Here is a 21,900-nt window from a genome sequence, read left to right on the forward strand (position 1 = left end):
CAGGTAAGAATATCGTAATCGGCTGTAATCGAATTTTCTATACTCAACATTTTGTTTTATATTAAAGAAAACATTAAAACAGTAAAACAGTATTATTGGATGGGTGCTTAACTAACTGATTCATTTACCTCCCAGCAACACAATTGCCATAGAAAAATCAACAGCATTTAAGGGAGCAGATTACCTGTGGAAGGAAACTATTTTTTTCTACATTGTAGTAACGGCAGGCTAAGCAAGCGGCGACGAGGCGAGGTTTCTTTCTAGACCTCTTTCCCAGTCATTGGAAAGTCTATAGCAGGCCGAGTTTTTCCAAAGACTTGCTGATATTAGATAGCTCACCACGACGATGTATGTGTTGGCACGATATCTGGAAATATGCCGGCAATTGTTCTGCTGCGGCAGCGGTTGTACTCCGAGCATAGAATGTCTGATCCTGGACAAAGCAACCGCTTATGGCAGACTAGGTAAATGCGATTTTAAATTTGTGCAACTACCAGCAAAGTGCAGCCAAATTAGAGGCTATGATGACTTAAATTAAACAGGGTATCGAATGAAAGGACATTCGCTTTAACTTACGATGAAATAATTTACACTTACTAGGCAGAATCAGTGCAATCGATTCAAATCGCATATAACTCCTTTTATCTATTGTTCTGATTTTCTTAGAACGCAGTACTTTGATCGGTATATATATAACACTTACCCTGCCTTAGTTATGTCTATTTATGTCAGCTTAACATGAGGCTAATAACTCTCTTTACAGTTATTGGGACGGAAATGTTTGCATTTATTAAAATATTTTTCATCTAAAGTTAATGAATAGAGATATAATTGCTTGCAAAAGCTATCTGTACAAGTGAAGTTAACACAAATTTAATGTGATAGTGAAATGCTGGGAAATTTCCTTGAATTCATACGCATACTCACACGTGCGATTACAGCTCGTCAGAAGCATGCTTAACATTACTTAAAAAATGTGTTTATTTACTTTTCATAAACCTATCAAATGAATTTTGTTTTTGTTTTTTTGTCTTTATGAAAAAATATTGCATAACAAGCTTGTGTGATAGTAGTCATGTATTTCATTTAAACATAACATTGCGCTAATTTGTAATAAATACATAAGAAATTTTCTGTTAATCATATTTTTCATATTTTGCTGTTATCACCTTTATCCACAAAACAACAGCAACGTTATAATAATTTGTGTAAATGAAAACATGTAAGTGATGTATGCTTATGCCCGCACGTAGCTATGTATACTAAATGCGAAAAGCAAAAACAAAAAACAAATAAATAAATAAATATTTCGTACTGATTTTTTTCTCACTACAGAATTTCTATTAACACCTGCTCCTATCTTGTTCAGCCATCTAGATAATGATCACAAAATCGAAATGCAATAAACATTATCATGCGATTTGCTTTGAGAGTCCATTGAGGAAAACTGTAATGCAACGTTTTCAATTAATTGATTATATATATATATATATATATATATAAACACTTATAAATTCGCTTAAACCATATTGAATTCTTTTTTTAAAAGAATTTCTCCTAAATAGTTGTATCAGGGTGATTAATAAGAAATTATGGTTTAGCTTAACCTAAATTAAATGCACGATAAGCCATTTACAACCGTTAGTTAAAATTACTTTGCACATTTTTCGGTATAAAGTTCCAAGTGCTAATAACATTGAATCAATATCGCTGCATGTAGGCATGTTGTGTTTTATGCACGTTATATATACGTGCACACACTCACAAATAGATATAAGCATGCATATATACATTCATTCATATATGCATGTATTTGTAATGTATGCTTGTACTTGCCCTAATATTTGCACAATAAATTCTCATATGCAAGTCACGCTGCCCTTCAAGTTCTGTTACGGAAGTATAAAGTGTAACGATTTTTTGGATTTCATTTGTAACACATAAAAGTCTGTTGCCTGGTTCAAGTTAACTATAAAATACGGTCTATGATTAATATAAGATCTGAAAAAAGGTAATGCCTTTATTGATTTCTATCACTATTCTTCCAGGAACTTTTGCAAATGAAATAGATTTGCAGAGTATCTTATGCAAGAAAAGTTATTATTATATAATTCCTTATAAAGAATGTAATAATAATATTGCTATATAGGATATACGACAACTAATGGGCCCTAAAAACAAATCGATTCTTTGACATTAAGCCGAAGTTTCGGATGAATATTTTTTCATATGGGTTTCAAGCCAAGTCAAGGGTGCTTACAATTCGCCTTAAAGTTTTTGAATAATTTTTTGCTCTTTCTATTACTTTATTGATTCTGCTGTTTGTGTATTTTGTAACAAAATTCCCAACTCTTTCTAATTTACAAATGAATTAATGAAATAATTGAAAGTCATAATGAAACGTTTATCGATAAGAATCTTTCTTTTTGGATTTTGAGAGGAAAACGCCTTGCATAATGCAAACTAAATTGGAAGATATTTTTACATTCATTTTTAGCAGGAACGGTTCATTCATATTTTTATATCCAAGTTATACTACGTTCTTGAAATATCTGTAACGCACAAATTTATGCCATAGAAAGTCCTTTAAATTTGTATTTACAAGTTTATGTTTATAACACGAACGGTTTTTCAGTAATTTTCTTTTAATTACTGCTTGATGTTCTTTAAAATATAACTTAGCACAAAACGTTCTATCATTGGACGAAGAATTCCTTCGAGATTTCGGAAGTGCAGTAAATTTAACGTTTATGGCGACTAATCAATTAAAAGATACCCACCATAGGCGTAATACGTTAAGGGTCAGGAAGAAGAGAAGAAAAAAAGAAAGAGATAGATAGATAGTGCCAGGTAAGTGGGCGCGTGCCCACTCACTATAGCTTCAACGAAGTATGCTCTCTCGCACTGAGATTCGAACCCACGGACATTGACTTGGTATTGAACTGAGTAATGCCTAGATTGTCGAATGCATAGAATGTATTGTTGCCTACATTTACGCGGAATGTACAAACGTATTTTAAGACGAAAAGAACACTACGCGGAAAACCTTTCCGTGTTCGCCTTCCAGTGTACATATTATGACAAAAGATATTTCCAAAATTGTGTTGCGGTTTCGTTGAAAGAGCTCTCTCGTTAGAAAAAATTACGTGCTTTCCGCCCTCAGAAAAATTGGAGCCTAGAAAGTATGGTATTTGCTTTTCATTGAAAGCGGTAATATGGCTTTGATGACACATAGGCCATCTCAATCTGGTGCGTGGTGACATAGCCCTAATCCGAGAATTAGATTCTTAATCACCGTAAATTGCATTCCAAGTTAACTTAACACACATCTTCACCGATTGTCCGCGCTTTGTCTGTCCGCTTTTCATGTCGTCTGTTGGGATCTTGGGTTTTGCTTGAAAATTAAGCAAACTGTTCCATAGGTCCACTAGCTATTATCAAAACGAAGTTAATTTCTTAGCTTTTTCTCTAAATTTCGAAATTTTTAGCTTAAAGCCTAAGTCGATTCTTCAAGTTGTTTTTAATACAAATCGGACTAAATCGAACCAAATTCACTTTTAAAAGTCGATGAAGATTGGCTTCTGCTCCCCAACGACCTTCCAATATATATATATATTTTACATTACCATAAGATTACGAATCTCTGGCCGTCCGTTTAGTGTCAGTTTGTAGAATCTTTACGGTAGAAATACATCATGACAGATATTTGAATCTAAGTTGATTATTGTAGATCAAGTTTGAGAAAAGGTGTGAGCTAAAACCACGCCTACGGTAGTTTAAAAATTATCAATATGAAATTTAATACAAATATTAACCGAGGAAATATAAAGGTTAAGTGAGAAAAGAGCCGTTGCCTCCTAAACAGTAAGGCCCCCGTATAGGGACGCCCAAAGTAGGGAATAAATCGTAAGTTGTACTTAAAAAAATATGTTGATCTGAAACAATTACTTCCTCGAGTTAGCTAAGATATGCAATCGATAAACAGTTACGCCCACGTTTAAGGAGCTATTTATGCCATAAAACATATAAAACTTTTTAACTTGTTTTCTCCCGTAAAGAACTTAAGTTGTCTCCAAGTTTTCAAAACTGAAGCAAATATTTCTAATTCAATTAGTTTTTCTTCGCTTTTGTATGCTGGGATTCTCGCCCTCTTACTACATACTATTCATTTAGCTTGAGTTGTGAAATAAGCACACTTTGGAAATTATTGGAAAATTTTCATTTTTATTTATTTTAATGTATGAACAATGTACGAAAAGCTAGCATAACAACAAATTTGCATATTAATCATAAATAACAAAAAATATAAAATGTAATTTTTTAATAAAATTTTTTTTATTAACAACAAAACTGTTCCTTTTAATAGTGACTTTAACGCAAACAATCATAATTTACAGGAAAAATAAAAAAAAAAAAAAATGATTACGCGTTTTACCTAAACGCCTTCTCTATATAAAAAAAAATAAAAAAAAGTCAAAACTATTTTTTTATAGTTTACAAGAAATGGGTTTTTTTTTCATTTTATTTTAATTGATTCAAGTTGATCAACTCTCTCTCGCACTGGTTGTAACCTCTAAATTCTGTTAGGCTTAACATATTTAGATTCTTAACCATTTAATTATGTCTCTTTAGAATACTTTATGAATAAATTGAATTCTACAACACATTTACAAAATATATAAGTTTAATTAATTATAACAATAGAATTAATTGTTTATTTATTTATTTCATTGTAGATTGTTTCCCATTCTCCTATAGAGATATAATGTACCGTTAACCTTGCCTATGTATCATCAGATCTCCAAAAAAAAATTGTTGTTGTTGTCGTTGTTGTTGTTGTTGTTTTTTAGAATTAAATAAATTGCGTTAAACACTTAAACATCGGTTCATGCATTTATATCACAATAGCATTATATAAATCTCCAAACGTTTTCAGCGTTCAGCCGGGATTCTATTTATGTTCGTATGTTTGTGTTTTTCTAAAGAAATATATTCCTCCCCCCATTACCGTAATCGAGGGGTGTTATTTCCATGCACATTAAAAGTTCACCGACACGTCGTCGCATCACACATTCGGTAACTTTATAACCGTAGATGTTGGTGCATCCCAGAAAGCTTCACAATAATCAACTAACAGAGTTTCCGGTTTATTAAGCAGTTCCTCATTGTTATTATCACCGGTCCAGGTTTTTTGTATAAGACAACAAGATTCGATAGAAGTTTTGCCCAAAATACGACTCAGCTTAATCGGGCAATCAACTTTGATAACGTAAATGTCATTTTCATAACAGAAAGCTTCCAGTAATACTTCATGCATATGAGTCGCTGAGTCACCATCTTGAGGTTCAGCTAGCAAACAGAAAAGTGTACCTTCCGCTGCTTTAGATAGCACCGTAACAGCCGCACTAAGGCCTACGATAAGACGAGACTCGCTCTGGGCTTTAACCAATGCCGTCCTAACGGTACGTCCAATTCTTGAGTAATCCATTTCATTGATAGCCATGCTTTTCAAAGTCATGCTTTCTTCTTGATATGTTTGTATTTTTGTTTCTTCAACGACCATATTGTTAGTGAATTTGTTTTTGTCAAGCACTTGTTTACCACTTGCTGTTATTTTGATGCTTTTGTTATAATGTATTTTGTTGTTTTTTACGAAGGGGCGTCCCTAATGAGTTCTTGTAAATTATACTTTAATAAAATTTCTTGCTCTTTCAAGTTTTATTTGATGCTTTTGGTTTTTGTTTTTTTTTCACTGCAATATTTTTTTTTTTGCTTTTAATACACGATTGTTATGAAATTCTTTTCGTAATAATATTGAGCGAGCGTTAATTTAATTAATAACCGTTCACTTTTCAGTTTCAATTTCGCAATGCATGGACAATATCGAAAAGTACTGCCTTTTATATGCCAGCTCTCCTACTTAGACCGATTTCATTGAATTTCATCAGAAGCAGACACAAAAAAGCTCATTTACTGACCGGCATATTTCTTATATATCTATTTTGTTTCTCTCAATAGGGGAACTTTTAGCCGGTTGGATTTTTTCATACTAAATACTCTTTACAGGTCTTTTATTCTCTTAATATTGAAATTGTAAAAAAGAAAAACCCCACAAGTTTCATGTAAACTACATATTATAATGCATACAATTCCGATATAACCTTTAATGTGGATGAATAATAAATTTTGACATAAGTAGGTTAACTTCCGCTTAGCTCTTGACGGCTTTTCACGAAAAGAAAGAATATGTTAACGTTTTCGGAATTTCAGTAAATACCGTAAGCTTTTTTTTTTTTTTTTCAAATTATAAAGAAATTATATGCAACTTGATCTGATTTGTTTGACTACTGTGGCCTTTTTCATAGGCATACACTACAGTCTTTTTATGTCTATTACGGATGGATGAGGAGTACAATCATTTTGTCAGAAGGTTTGTATCGCCCAAAAAGACCCTACAAAATAAACATGTTCTTAATGAGCATGAAATTCTGAAGCGATATAAGTATGTCTGCCTGCCTGTCCATCCGACTGTCCATATGTACAATGTCTGTTGTCCTGGCAGTAAAAATAAAGTTATCGACTTCAGCTTTGGCAGAAAAATTGAAAGCTGTTGCAGACACGTTGACATTGAAAATGGGCCCGATCGATTGAAGACCACGCTTACAGTGCCAAGTAAACCAAAAGCAGATCTGTTCTCCAAAGGTCGAAGGGTACGCCTAACAACGCCAACGCGACTGAGGCCACCTTTGTTTTCCGTGCTTGTACTTTTTTACTATGAACTGTAACAAGTACACTATGTAAATTTTCAGAATTATTTTAAAATAGAAAACCAAATCAGCCACGCCCATCCAATGTTGTAGACTATGGAGTGAGCTTTTAACGTCAATTTTACCAATCTTTCAAAATTGATCTGCGACTATCAACTAACGAAATATTATTCAGTGTCTATCGTGAGCAGTAGCGAGCAACAAATGGACTGGTGTTTATATAGAGGGATGCGATAAATCAGATGTTCATATAAACGGATACAATTAAATCAAGGAAAGGCAGGCAGATGAACGGAGAGACGAACATTTCTAAATTGACAATAGATGAAGCAGAAAAAAAAAGGTATGCGTAGCAAAGGAGAAGAAGGCGAATAGAGCTAATGAGTCAATCATTCCCCAGCATACAACATTTTCTTCTTCTTCTATAATTCAGCAGAATTATCACTGCACAGCGCAAATTATCTGAAAAATGCGTATGACTTAGCGTGACTTAGCGAACACAAAATTATGCTAATTTTGGATGAACCCTTTCCCTTGAAATATATTGAGAGCTAATTTTCATTTCTAGGTTAAGACTAAAAGCCGTAATCGAAATTTCGATGGACGAAGACGTCCAAATCAATACGCTTGTCACAGTGAAACAATTGTAAATGCTGTAGAGTGTCCGATACATATTTTTTTCGTACAGAAATTCACCTTTTTAATTTCAACATTTTTGCCTCAAATTTCATTAAAATCTCAAACAAAATGCATCTCTGTTCCGGTTAATTTTTACTTTTATTCAAATATGAAAATGTTGCAAATTTTACTTTTTTCTTTATTAAGCGATTTATTAGAACTCATAGCCCCCGATAGGGCTAAGTGAACACACTTATTGTTCATTATTGCTTATTTCTCAATTTCATGTTCGTGTTTACTCAACCATATAAATGTTTGTTATCAACTACACACCATGCAATTAGTTGGCTGGTGGTGGAATGGGTTTTTACGTGCGGGTAAAGCTCTTAAATCAATATTTGAATGAATTTTGTTTGAATGAATAAAAACTTGTGTTAACATACCGATTGTCTATGAACAGTAAATGGAATTTTTACGAAGGTTTTTGTCTTTAACATTTTTCCATAACAGTAACGTTAGGTAGGTCACGGAAACATTTTTGTTTGAGCTTAACTCTTGTGAAATATATATATTTATTATACCCTACGTCGCTTGTGGTTATGTACTGGGTACATTAGGTTTGCACCGTCGGTTATAACACCAAGAATGAGTTGAGATGGGCCCACCTTATATTATACTGACCGATACTGAATCTTGATATGGTAAAAAGGCCTAGCTTTCAATACTTCTTGATGAAAATTCGTTCATAATAATAATTTGATGCAAAAATTTGCTTTGTCGAATTTCGACAATGTAGGTCTATGTTTTGGATCCCAACACACGTAAGGGTTCTAATGAAAAAAAAAGCCTAATATCCAGAAAATGTACGATTTTTAATATGTAGTGATGAAAATTTGTTTTTAGGGAATATGGATCACGTAGATCTATTTTTCAGAGTACACCGCATAGAGGGGCTCCTATGAAAGCAAATCCTTCTACAGCGACAAAGTCTACTTTGTGGGTTCTTGCAGATGACTTTAGACTACCTTGACGTTTGCGTATCCTCGCCTTGGCATTGAGTGTTATACATTTACACCAAATTTTTGATGTATTATTAAGAAAATGATTGAATGACAGCATTAAGTGGAGTGTTGTAGGACACCTAGCAGTCGGCCTTGCCCGACTAAAGGACTGTTATTTCTTTTTAAAGAGAGGGCTTGAACAACTGTTAGAGCAGTCATAATAAAAAAGTAAATTAAAAAAGAAATAATTATCAACTCGACAACAAAACTATTGTATGAAAACAATCAAACTTAACTGAATGACGACAAAGCAATGATAAAACACTTATCTTATTGTATTAATTATCTAGACATTAATTGAGGAATGCAAGTCTGGTATTGATATTTCGCATGCAAAATTAATATTTGACTGAAAGGTAGTTTCGCCAATTTTAAATTCATGTCTTTGGTCAATGAACGACACCGTACGTAAAATACGCGGAAAGAAATGCTCAGCTAATTTTTTTTTTATTATATTTCTTCTGAAAGCATAGGCGAAAGAATTTTCTACGGAAAAAATTTTTCAAAATATTTCTTGTTAAAACCAGCACGAGAAGCTGTTATTTGTTTTCATATTTACACGCTGTGACACTTCTGCTACAGGGTATATTAAGTCAGTGCGCACGTATGCAACACGCAGAAGGGCTTAAAATAGACCTTTCATTACACCGATCGACTTAAAAAACGATTTTGAATCGATGTATGCCTCTCTGTCCATCTGTCCCTTTGATGACCGCTGGGCCATTTTTTTGAAAAATGAACTGTAGGGAATGTGGATCACATAGGTCTATCTTCTCGGACCGTAACATGCAAGCAAGGTTTTATGTGGAGAGAAAGTCTAATCTTCCAATATGCGGTCTTTCCTAAAAATTGTGGTTTCGCATCATTTTAATGTGTACTTTTTGGTGTAGTATTACCAGTACGAATGAAAAACTACACTAGAAAAATTGACGTATGATATCGGATTGTCGGCCTTGCCCGACTACAATGTTCTTACTTGTTTTTTAATACTTATCGTATAGATCATTAAAAATGCATGAGAATTGGGAAAAATTGGATCGTTGCCATGCAATCAAGCAACAGGCAGACAAAGACGCTCTACAGAAAAGAATGTTTCGCTAGTTTTCCACAAGGTTGTGCTTTATAGAAATATTGATTATGTTTATGTAGACTTGGGTATTCACCACGAATGAAAAATTTACCTTTCACGTATATATTCAGTTTACTAATGTAAAATAGAAACACCATAGTATTATATGGCCCTTCGTTAAGCACTCCACACAGGAAGTGGTCAAAAAAGTGTTTGGATCTCCAGAATTTTTAATAGGGTTAATTCTTGGGCCGAAATACCTGAGTATATCATATTTTATCAAAATATCTCATAAATTTCGATCGGTATATTGAACGCAAGAAACCAAGACGGACAGACGGACGGACAGATAAGCTTAGACTGATTTAGAGAGTGACTCTGAATCGATAGATAGGTCTAACTCAAGTGCTTCTAGGTGTTGCAAATATACAGAGAAACTTAATATACCTCTCTACCATAAGTGTTGTATTATTATTATCATTATTACATGTAAATTAGTTACATTACAGTGAAATAATAAGGTATAAAAATCTTAAGTCAACTACAATAGGAAACAGGTGTTTTAAATAGCTTCAGTCGTGTTCCAGTGCTAAAAATTATAAATTTACAAAAATTTCCTCTTGGAAAAATCTCAAACAATGTCTATGTTCGTCAATCGGCATTGTCCAAAGTTATTCAGTTCATCTACTCCGTTATCGAAAGCTAACAATGTAGTGCGTTTTGTGAGGAGTGGGCGCAAAATTAATAAAAAACAAGTAATGAAGGTATAGCAGTCCATGGATCAGTGTTAAATATTCTATACCACAAAGCCCAAACACATCGTTGCACCAAATTTCGTCAAAATATCTTAAAAATTGAAACCTGTAGGTTGAACACGAAAAGCCATGTATACATATCAGACGGACAGGCAGACAGAGGGATAGATAGACAGTCTACATTTTAAAACTGATTCTAAATCGACCCGTGTACTAAAAGTTGGGTCCGTCTTCTGGGTGTTACCAACGTGTGCACGATCTTAATTACAAGTGCTGTAAGGTATAATGAACAAAACAAAAACTTACAATGTCTTCCAACTTCCGTGTACTTGCTTCTTCAATCCGATTTGCAAAACAGACATCTGTAGACATTTCTGTCAAAGTTGAAAATGAAAGATCCAATATGTATAAAATCGAAAAAGGAGTTCCCAGGGAAAGCATTCAAAGTCCATACAACTTTCACTTCAGATTTTCCCATCGCTGACAATATCTTAACAGCGACTTAAGCTGATGACACCGAATTCATATTTTCATTCACTGATCCCATGAATGCTTCCTGTGAACAACAAATTCATCTCAAGGGAATTTCGTAAACTACACTAGGTTTACGATAAAAATATCCTCTTTTATTCTATATAAAAAACGAGGAAAGATCAGCTGCGCCCACACAATATTATAGAGCATTGAAATTTAGTTTTCATTCTGTGTTTTGTTTTCTTTTAGAAAAGCGCTGAAGTGTATAAAAGATTCGGTCACCGTCGAATGTATTTTTCTCGCTTGTTTTTTATATCATTTTTGCTCCAATAATGCAATGCAAACTAAATGTTTAATTACCGTACTTTTCTTTACTATAAGACGCACTTCAAATTTATCAGATGATTTTTAGAAAAATACATTTTAATGTTACTTTCCAAATTTTATTTATTGCTAACATAAATCGTACTAGCAATATTTGGTTCATCTTTACCACGACAATATTTTGCTCGTAATAAAACATTTACTAAAGTTCCTGAGCAAGACCTTCAGTAATCCTTCAGTAACACCTTTTCTATTTCAACCCGAATGATATTTTCTTTCAGTAAATTGTTTCAAAAAATCTTGCTTTTTAATGTTTTGATAAAAGCGTTTTCTATGCTAGCGATGGTAGTTTCACCTGAATTGTCATTACGCATACCGTAAGAGATCCATTAAAATTATAAAAAATATTGACCGTTTTTTATGTTGGCTTAAAAGAAATAATATCTTTGTCAAATGCTTAGTTATTGTTTCTTCGCCACGTTAATGTCACCGTTCGTATTACATTCATCTGAACGATTTATTGAAATAATATATTGATGTTAGCTCCGGGCGATAAGATGCACCCAAAATTTGAGTCAAATTTTCTATATAAAAAAGTACGTCTTATAGTCCGAAAAATACGGTACATATAAATACATACATGCAAATTACGTTTTGATATTTAAATATGGCAGCCATGTTAGTCTAAGCTTTTAAAAAAGCACATACACAGTGTTGTATAATATAAAGAAATATAGTTAAAAAATATTTGATGGCATTGGATGGTTAGCTTGACGGTAAGGGAAAAAAAGTAAAAAAATTGAAGAGAATAATACAAACGCAAACGATGTAATATAAAAGAAATGCACATTAGTGTAAGGTTAACATAAATTAGATAAATATCTTTAAAATTTAAAAGAAACGATCATCATTTCCTGTTGTATTTTTCTCTCTTCTTGTTGTACTTGTATGTAACATGCAAAACCATGTGACCTATCAATTCCCATAAAGTTTTGTAAAAAATTGGGAAAGTTGAAGTCTCAACCCGAAAATATGAATAAAGCCTGATTATGGCATCTCGCAATAGAACAAAAGATATTCTGGTGACCACTGTCCAACCTAGCCCTTGATTTTCACCATAGATTTCTGTAAATATTTTTGCCGGCTTAAGAAAATATGTACATAGTTAGTTCCAAAATCAAGGTTTACTTTGTTCGCAGACTGTTTTGTATTTAAAGCCTTCAGGAAAAGAGTTACAAGTGATACTACATTCCAAAAATATAAGTCTATAATGTGGATTACCTTCATCTACAACAAAACGGCAAGTGTCGCGATAGAGACTTTTTCAGCTCTAAAAGGCGAGCTTCAAGTATTTTTCTAATAATTAAAAGCAAAATAAAAAATTAATGTAATGTGCATATACATTTACATAAAAATATCTACATCTACATACAAATTTATATACAGCTGACAATAAATGCCGAGTTGTAGCCCATATATGTATTTAGCTAACCTATCCTTTAGCTAACTTATTCTTTAGGTCTTTAGCTTTAGGTCTTCACAAAAAATTGGTGTTGCCAGATATCTGGGTAGTTTGCCGTTTCGTATGAAATCACTTTAAGTAGAGAATTTTTTGCATTTATTATAAAATTCCCATAGGAAGATTGCTGTCGTGATTTTGAAGATAATAAAGAAAGGAAAAGAAATTTACTTTTTTAAGGACTTAAGGTGACATTTTTCTCATAGAATTAAGAATAAATGATTAATTTCAAAATACTTCTTTTATTGTCGGCGGCGAAGCTTTAAATGTAAAGAAATGTTTACTGATGCCGAGCTAGAAATATTCTCCGACTTTCTAGGCGGTTTCTTGCTTCTGCTAGTGGTATTGTATCACTATGTTAACGCGAAATGCAAGACCAATTCTAAAACCAAGTAAGTATTTTACATAAGCATTGTTTGCGTCTCTGCGGGAAACTCTTTATTTAATCCTTTGCACCTTTTACAGATCCCGTCCCAAAAATAAATAATAAAAACCAAACGTATTTTCAAGATGTTTGAAATGTCATTTACCCTTATGTACCTAGTCAAACATTTCAAATATAGTTCAGCTAATTGAATATCATCTAATGCGTGTTTTATTGTCCATATCCATGTGTTCGAATTTTTGCGAATGTGTTTACAATTTTTGTGCCTCTTTTTAGTCTGTGAATTTCTTGCCGTCTAACGCAATAATATCCATATAATAGATATAATGGATTTTTCAAGAACGAATATCTTAAATGTAAAGAAAGGCGGCTTTCATAAAATTTTTAAAATCGTGTCAGGCATGGCGTCATCCCACGTATGTTTGATGATTATGCCTGGGCATTAAGAAAGAGGGTGAAGCGCTTTGGGCCAGTTATATAATAGCCATTCTTGAATTAAGCCGCTCTTATCCTTAAGGTCGTCATCTTGGCAAGGTTGTCTTTAAAAAACTTTCCTTATTTAGTATGACGTCCATAAACACCAATTTTCTGACTCATTGCCACGCTCACCGTAAGCCTATGGTAGAAGAACGTAACAGCAAGCTAAGACGAGAAATTGCAAGAAAACACGTTTCTAAGTTCATTTCTTGCTCTCATCAGGAAATATTACGTCATTCTATTAAGAATTTTGAGTAAACATCGCACTTGTTCTAAAGGGCGCAGTAAAAATCGAATTCCTTAAGTTTGCTTCCAACCCGTTGGTTGAAATAGAGAATAACTCTAGAGCGACCGAAAAATCAGACAAACGACCATGAGATGATAACAAGAAAGACAACAAAACCTTTTTTTTTACATTAGAAAGCTTATAATATATTAAACTGAATAATAACATAACAACGAACAAAATATATTCACACTATTCCTCGTTTTCTTTTGGAAGGCATCTCTTAAAATAGTCCCTTAAACCCTTATTATTCGCTATACTCTTTCTGAATAGACTATATTCTCTATATGGATAAATAGTAGCGGGCTTGTGGACTAGGGAGCTTCCAGTTTTTACCTCTTTCAGAAGACTAGTAAGGTGGGCCTTCTAAACTGTTGGACTGTATCATGTATACAAATGAATAAATGATTTTTGTTAACACACATCTCGTACCCGTAGTGACAAATTTTACAAAAGACTTCAATCGTCAAGATTTTATTTGTGAAAATAAGTTTAGATTTTTAGAAAATGAAATGAGATAACATCTTACTCAGTTTATTCTAGGGACATATAATTTAAGGTATATGTGAAGAATTATAGCCTAAATAACTAGGAACTAGTGTTAAGGTCGTTCGTTACATTATGAACAATGCGTTCCCTATGCACATAAACGTTAGTGCACGTGCATGGCAACGAGAACCCTATTGTACATTAATAGGCTTTATTGCCACTCGTGATATGTTTGCAATGGTTCTCATCATCTAGAGCATATAGTTTGCAAAGGTGTCCAGAATATCTGTTAACAGATATTTCCCCTATTCCTTTCGCTGCAGATGAAATACACTATTTGTTATCACGCCTGTAAGCATTGTTCAGCTGTAGAAGGAAACCACTGCAAATGTATAAGGAGCGACAATCTAGTTAAGCCAGGCGCATGGGCGACCATTTATCCGCATAGACAATGGATTTTTTCCAATTTAATAAAACTTCCCAATAGGAGCCATTTTTGCTGAAATTCTCCACATATTCCTTCATGCATTACATGTCCATGGTAATCTAACAGCGATGTGACTTCATTTCATATTTCAAACTTTCAAAATTATTCTCAGAGGTAACGTCTAGTTGTGTAGTCTTTAGTGAAAACTGAATCACCACGAAAAACATCCAGTCTCGTGACAGTAAAAGTAATACTTTTCCGCATCTTTATAATCAAATTTCATTCTGTAATTTTGTTAATATCAGTTGCATGTCAGGCGCGATTTTTCGGTAAAGTCGAGGTTTTCTATTGTATTTTAATTCAGAAAGATTAAGTGCGGCAGGATTCGTATTATTTCCCATACATTCATCAGATATCTTCGGCGTAGTTTTCAGGTGCGTTTGTGCGCAGTTGCTGCTCCGGTTTGCGATTGCAATCGCAGTGGAAGAATGCTTGCCTTCTTTACTTTCTGTAGCATGGGTTCATCGGCTTTTTCAATTTTGTTTTCGAAAGGACGTGAGCCTGCCTATCTTCCCCGTCGCAATGTCTGGAAGGCTGGTCAATGCATCGAACGAAACTTTTACCTTTTCGAGATCAAAGGTAGCCCTTGCTTGAATAAGTTTATCATCCACCTATTCTCTTCTTTCGTTTAGAATTACTTTTCTTCCATTTTAATTCGAGCAAAGCTTTGGTCTTCCTTAACCCCTCCTTTTCGCCAATTTTTCTAAATATTCAAACCCAGCACAATTCCACAGAATTCAAAATTAATGCGCAACGTTCTTTGATGCCTTCCCACTGCAATCGAGCTTGTTGTATCGAACGTGTCTAACCCTTTTGTCAGAACTGCCCCTTTTAGCATTCACTGTTAATTTTTGCGAATTTACGGTCAAGCCGCCATTCAATTAATGCTCAGTGGAGTTTACTTTCTGCATAGTTACTATAAAACGGATATTTAAAATTTGAAATTAAAAAAATTGAGGGAACAATTAAACAAACCGAAGCTTCTCGACGAAAAATTTTCGAAGCTTCGAAAGGAAACTTATATGAAGGAGAAAAAAGTGGTTGACATTATCCTGAACATTCTATATTTCGCCCTCTTCGCTCGTCGAGGGTAACTGTGTTGAGTGAATCCCTATTGGAAAGTTCAGTCTGATGTCTTACAAAAGGTAAATCAATATCAATAAATTGACACGCAATAGAGTTGTTTTGCATATTGAGGTGCAGCTTTTGGCCGATAATAGTTCTCTTGCACTACTTTTATTTCGGATGACTAAATTTTTGGAAAAAGTAATCATAAATTGATTGTGATAAAAAAGTGCAGGTTACAACTCTAAAGGCGACGATTTTTGTAAACACCACCACTACACTACACCCTTGTGGTGCAATAAACAAATTAAATTTGTGCGAATGTATATCACACAGAGAAAGACTTGAGCGTTATTATCAAAACGAGCGACTAATTGTACTGGGCGTAGTGGTGTAGAGTATGTAACGATCGGTGTTGCCTGACAATAATGTTCTTATTTGTTTTTTATTTAACAGAGTAGCAAATTTATTCTGCTCTCATGGCGTTTATTTACATTTTAATCTTCATCTTTAGGTTTGATGAGCTGCCGAGAAATTCTGCAAGAAGGAAAGCTTAGTATTATTATAAAGCTTTCGCTGAAAAATGCATGAAAAAAGCACTGAATTGTTCGAAATTATGGTAGATATGCGTTGATATACATGGCCAGAAGGACATGTTGCTAATAAGAAAAGGAAAACGTTGTGCAAATGTGTTCAACAAATTTTTGTTCTTTCAAGAACTTATTAGAAACAAAAATTAAAAATTTCGATTACATGAAACGTTAAAGTAAAGGCAAGAGCATTGAATTAATTTCTTTAAAATAATGGGAAAGTATAGAAGAGAAGCTTTTCGCGATTATAGTATAGTAAGAGCTTTCATCTTAAAATCTTTCTCCAAGTGTCAAGAACAACAAACAGTTAGAGAAAAGAAAGAGATAATGAGAAAGACTTTACTCTGCTTTACTCTGTCTCGGAAACGATTTATTTACCAATAAAAGTGTTAGCTTACCAACGTGGTTCGTAAGAGAAAATGTTTAAAGTTTCTATATAAAAAAAACAAGTTTTAGCGTACATTTCATATTAATTTTTACGCGCGTATCGAAGAGAAAAGAACGTTGCACTCAATGCAATGCGTGCAACGTTGTACTCATGTAAATTTCATTTCATTTAGAAAGCTTGCATGACTTGCCTTCAAAGGAAACATGAGTTTTATCTTTTCATGTTCGTTAGCGTTTTTTTTTCATTCATTTTAGAATTTCTTCGGAAAAGTTTATGCTTTCATATTCTTATCTACGTGACGTTGTTAAGAGAAACAAGAAAGAGATATAAATATAAAACAATTATTTTTTTTTTTTATAAAGCGAAGCAATTCATAGAACGGACTACAAAAGAAACATTTGAAACGATTCAAGCCAAAGGTAAGCGCCCGAATCATTTATTTAATGTCAGTCGGTTCAGTCCGTAAGTGCCTTTGCTAGTGAAATGTTGTATAATAAATAATGTGTACATTGAAATAAACTTCAAACTTTAATCTGAAGCAGAAAAATATTGATTAAGCAATTTCGTCCGGTTTGAAATAAATTTGAGAACTTTCGATGCAAGTTAGTGTTATAAGAAAAACGTCAATATTTCGCAAAAACAAAATGAATTTCTTGCATCAAATTTATGCAAGAATTTTCGGCGATGGGGGCGGGAGTCGAGATTACAGCATAGCAAGACATGAGTATATTTACCGTTAATTTACTGAACCGATTGTGGGCATCAGTTTTTTAATCGGCCTTTCTCTCGTTTTAACCCCCCTTACAGTATCTCCAGCACGCCGACCAAGATTATAACCTTCGGTAACGTTCTACTCGATCATACCGCCCATTTGAAAAGTCAGGAAATTTTGAAACGTCATAAGCTATCACTGAATGCCAGAGCTGAATTAGATGTCGAGACATTGAATAAAGTAACCACTGAAGCTATTGGCGAGAGGTAAGTGAAAGAATAAGAACAAAATCCGATAATCCATGTTTAATTTTAACTTTAATTAGCCAAGAAGAGCCGCATTTGGGTGGTTCGTCATTGAATACGACCAGAATTTTAAAGACACTTGGTACAGATCCGATGTTTTTCGGAGCGGTTGGTGACGACAAGCAGGCACATCTTATTGAGGAACTTCTCCATAAAGCTGACTTAAATTCATGGTAAAATATCGCACGATTTCTACATATTTCTATTAATTTTGTTATTATTTGAGAGAAACAAATACATTAAGATCAGGACAAACTCGCCAAGGAAGAGGGAATGAAACTTTTATGAAAACTATTTAATAACTACATAACCCAAGAATAGGGATTACACAAATATGGCAGAGTTTTTCAAATTTTTTGTTAGCCTGAAGACAAACTTGGAGTGAAACCCAATAATTGGAGGGTTTCAGATTGTTTGGGGATGAAGGCTTAACAGCTTTACCTCCCGTTTTTAGCACGTAGAGATTCCTTGCGTGAGATTCCATGATCTCCTTTTCGCCTTTGGCTATATAAAGAAATGAGGGCAGATATAGGGCATAGCCAAATTCTTTACATTTCTTTCATATTGATTTATAGCGGCAGTGACGGAAGCGAACACAAGTTATTTTGATTTTAAGTTTGTCGGCATAAATGTGGGTAATAAATGCTTATGACAATTTTTACTGTAGCATGAGTTGTTAATGCTGTAGGAGTCGTAATTCTAGTGGCAATAGTGACTTTAGATCTATACTACATTACTTTTAATATAAAACTCTTTCTAATATGACTTCCGATTACTGTTTCACATGTTTCCTGTAAATCTAACTTTATTAAGCAAACATTTATCTCTCTTATTGTAGGTACTTGAAATTTAGGTAAACATTTCAAAGTTAAAACTCATTAATAAATTACTAATGTACATTACGATGGCGTAGGTCATTGTTCATATATGTGTAGTTTAAAATTTTTGCTGTAATTTTCTTTATTCATTTTGAAACAACAGCTGAGCTGATGCATTAAGTACTTCCCACGCGAAGCATTGTCTTAATATAGCAAACATGCAACTTATTTTACATTAATTACTGAGCGATTTTCTAAATTAGTTTTCCCAAGGTCATTTGCGTTATATTTGAAAGATCTAACTGATTTCTGATATCCACTCTCTAGAGGAAACACATACTATTAAATTTTCCCTTTGCTGCTCTCGACGCTGTATTTTCTCTTTTCGAAAAGATAATTCTATAAACATTTTTTATAGTAAAGATGATCAAAAGTGATAACGGTCCCATTTCAGGGTTTTCCACTCTTAGGGTGTGCATATAAAGTGAAACGGCCTATAAAATAGATAAAAAATGTATATATTTATGATTAGCTTGGAATTTGTATTTTATTAAATGATATCCCCAAACGAGTCAATCCGTCTTTTCGATACTGCTCTTGTTTGCGCTTGTAATGCTCAATAATATTCGTAAAGCAAGTATCCTACAGTCACAAAACTCGCAGTCTATATTAAGTAGCATGCATCAGTCAGTCCTTCGGCTTTTCCATGTTATGGTAAACTATTGTCAACTATACATATGTTTGACGGGGAAATCCGTTCCTCTGTTGTCGTGAAAAACTCCTATTGATTGCAAAAATTGATATAAAATGTTAAAACTTAACATATATGCTCTTAACATATAGTCCAGTCCCATAGAGGGCTTAATACATCCGCACCTACACACAACTTTGGAGATGTATGCGTGTGATTTTCAAATCTGTCTAGATATTCATTAATCGGATTTGTGGGCCTACGGTCAATAGTGTGCATTGCAAATTTTTAAACACCTTCAAGAAGCAATTGATTAATTCCTTTGCCTATGTTCTTGTGAAATCTAGAAAGCTAATATATGTACATACATTTTTAGCTGAGATTCACAACTTAATTGTCAACGAATTCACTTAACGTTGTTTCAAATAATTTCGGCGCTAACCGTGCCGTTTATTGCAATTCGTTTTACGTATATTTGAAATTATTTATTAATGCTCCACTACTTTATATCGTCTCCAAGTATTCAGATAGTGGATATCAAAGATTCGTTATACTCTATCTCTCTCTTATTGCGTGTTCATAATAAAGATTCATTTATTTTGATTCATCATTTTTCTTTATATTAGTAATTACAGATTGCAGATCATACCTGATACACCGACCGGTCGTTGCATTTGTTTAGTTTATAACACTTCATTAGCTTTATATGCTAATATTGGAGCATCAGCGAAATTTTCAACAGATTTCCTTAAGAAATTCGAGCGCGATGATCTTAGCTCGCCGTTTCTGCGTGCTCCTGAGAGAAAACAAATCATTTATATCGAGGGATTTTTCGTACCAGAACGTGAAGATGTTGCTACGTTCATTGTCCGCAATTATATAAAGGGACGCCGCTATTTGGCATTGAATCTCAGCGCTAATTACATAGTGAAATTAAATTATCATCATATGTTGTATTTAGCTAACCACGCCCTATTCATTTTCGGTAATAAGGATGAATTTGAAACGTTTCGCGAATGTTGGGGTGCGAGCAATGTAGAGGAATTAGCTAAAGGTTTGGTGCAAGACGGTGCAACCGCTAAAGTATTGGTGATTACGAAAGGCTCCGAAGGTGTTCAAATGATAACAAATTTTGTAGACGAGCAATCGCCCCCGGGCGAATTGACTTATCAAACTTTCGCCGCTACTCGTGTTGAGAATGTGGTCGACACCACGGGTTGCGGCGATGCCTTTGTTGCAGCCTTCCTACACTACTGGCTCGATAAACGATCCTTAACCGAATGTGTGCGCTTTGCTAACGATATCGCCGCCAAGGTGGCCGGTCAAATTGGTTGTAATTTACCTTAGAATATCAAATTATTGGTAAACTATTTTTGTATATTAAACTTTTTTTTTTTTTTGGATTTGATATACTTTTATATGGATCGAGAGCATCTTTTTGCATTTTCTTTCTTAATTTTATTTTCAAATATTTATTTTATTATTAACGTGTAATACCTAAACGATTCTCCTTTTATCTGGAAATTCCTACTAAGATTGTCTCACTTTGTGATAGAAGTCAGCTTTACGACCTGCATTTGTATTCGCTTTGTTTTTCTTTTTTTTTTTTTTTCATTGTACATATATAAATAAATGCTTTGTTGGCTTTTGTAAACATTGTAAACATTTTTTTTTTTTAAGAATTCATATGCAGCAAGGCGTTGGAATTTTCTCTTATCTGTAACTTAGCGTAGTGTTTCAAATTATCATTGTTGCCTTTTATATCCAGAGAATTGAACGAGGTGAAGGGACTGAGTAACAACAAACAAATTTAGCATCGCGTTTGCCGGTATAGAAGACTTGCAACTTTGCACATTAGTCAATCTGTAAAGATAATGTTGGACTTGGAATAAGCTTATTCACTGCAGACTGCATTGGAGTCAAGTAGTGGTGGCATTCGGCGAAGTTGTAGTGTGCTTAGTGCGGTAAGAGTTTTTTAAATTTCTAATCTAGGAATTTAAGCGTTTGAACGTCACAATCCATCTTTATTGAGAAGTTTCTTAACTCACGGTCAATATGTTCACCACTTGGTTAGAAAAGTTAGGCAAAGTTAGGTGGTTTTAATCCAATAAAAGATATAAGAGAAGCAAGTAGAAATATTACAGTGGAGCATGGCTAACCATTAACACCATTCCGACATATATCGATTTCTTGGTGGTGGAGTGGTCGAAGAGGTGATCCGATCCAAACCATTTCCAAGAGCGTTCGTCGACAGATATCAGACGGATAGACCAGCTTAGGTTGATTCACAAATGGTTCCGTATAATAAAAGGTCGGTATATGCTAAGTCCTTCTGGGCGTTGCATACATACGCAAAAAACTAAATATACCTTTGGACCACAGGTGATATAGGGTAGAAAAGCTGTATTTATTGGATTGCATTGGAATGTGGTTAAGGTGCTACACGATATGGCATTGAAAGTAAAGTCCCTTGTTAAGCACAACGAGTAACTGGTTTTCTGAGATTGTCGGCGGAAGACACCACTATTGTTATGTAATCAAAAGAAATGAAGACGTTCGAAGTTATTGATTGTAATAAATGTTAATAAAGACAATCTTTCCTTGGCGAGTGAAAGAAGTG

General features: G+C 33.9%; 3 protein-coding genes across 3 annotated transcripts; 2 read left to right on the forward strand and 1 right to left on the reverse strand.

The window, feature by feature from the left end:
* Nucleotides 1-4,258: 4,258 nt before the first annotated feature.
* Nucleotides 4,259-5,753, reverse strand: LOC119635913 (growth arrest and DNA damage-inducible protein GADD45 alpha). Its single transcript, XM_038030948.1, has one exon. The coding sequence runs from the start codon at nt 5,561-5,563 to the stop codon at nt 5,066-5,068; it is 498 nt and encodes a 165-aa protein (XP_037886876.1). The 5' UTR covers nt 5,564-5,753; the 3' UTR covers nt 4,259-5,065.
* A 7,110-nt stretch (nt 5,754-12,863) lies between these two features.
* LOC119635604 (dolichyl-diphosphooligosaccharide--protein glycosyltransferase subunit 4-like) lies at nt 12,864-12,983 on the forward strand. The gene has a single exon (XM_038030485.1). It carries the CDS (start codon nt 12,864-12,866, stop codon nt 12,981-12,983), a length of 120 nt encoding a protein of 39 aa, XP_037886413.1.
* Nucleotides 12,984-17,197: 4,214 nt separating this feature from the next.
* Nucleotides 17,198-20,886, forward strand: LOC119635882 (adenosine kinase). Its single transcript, XM_038030904.1, has 4 exons — nt 17,198-17,478; nt 17,562-17,732; nt 17,792-17,944; nt 19,907-20,886. Exons 1-4 carry the CDS (start codon nt 17,351-17,353, stop codon nt 20,625-20,627), a joined length of 1,173 nt encoding a protein of 390 aa, XP_037886832.1. The 5' UTR covers nt 17,198-17,350; the 3' UTR covers nt 20,628-20,886.
* The last annotated feature ends 1,014 nt before the right edge of the window (nt 20,887-21,900 follow it).

Source organism: Glossina fuscipes, unplaced genomic scaffold (genome assembly GCF_014805625.2).
Source record: "Glossina fuscipes isolate IAEA_lab_2018 unplaced genomic scaffold, Yale_Gfus_2 27, whole genome shotgun sequence".
In the NCBI taxonomy this organism is placed as follows: domain Eukaryota; kingdom Metazoa; phylum Arthropoda; class Insecta; order Diptera; family Glossinidae; genus Glossina; species Glossina fuscipes.

Coding starts and splice junctions, on each gene's coding strand:
- LOC119635913 (XM_038030948.1), bottom strand. CDS start 5,563: ATGGTCGTTGAAGAAACAAAAATACAAACATATCAAGAAGAAAGCATG.
- LOC119635604 (XM_038030485.1), top strand. CDS start 12,864: ATGTTTACTGATGCCGAGCTAGAAATATTCTCCGACTTTCTAGGCGGT.
- LOC119635882 (XM_038030904.1), top strand. CDS start 17,351: ATGCAAGTTAGTGTTATAAGAAAAACGTCAATATTTCGCAAAAACAAA. Junction 17,479..17,561: donor TACAGCATAGCAAGACATGA/GTATATTTACCG, acceptor CCCCCCTTACAG/TATCTCCAGCACGCCGACCA. Junction 17,733..17,791: donor ACTGAAGCTATTGGCGAGAG/GTAAGTGAAAGA, acceptor AACTTTAATTAG/CCAAGAAGAGCCGCATTTGG.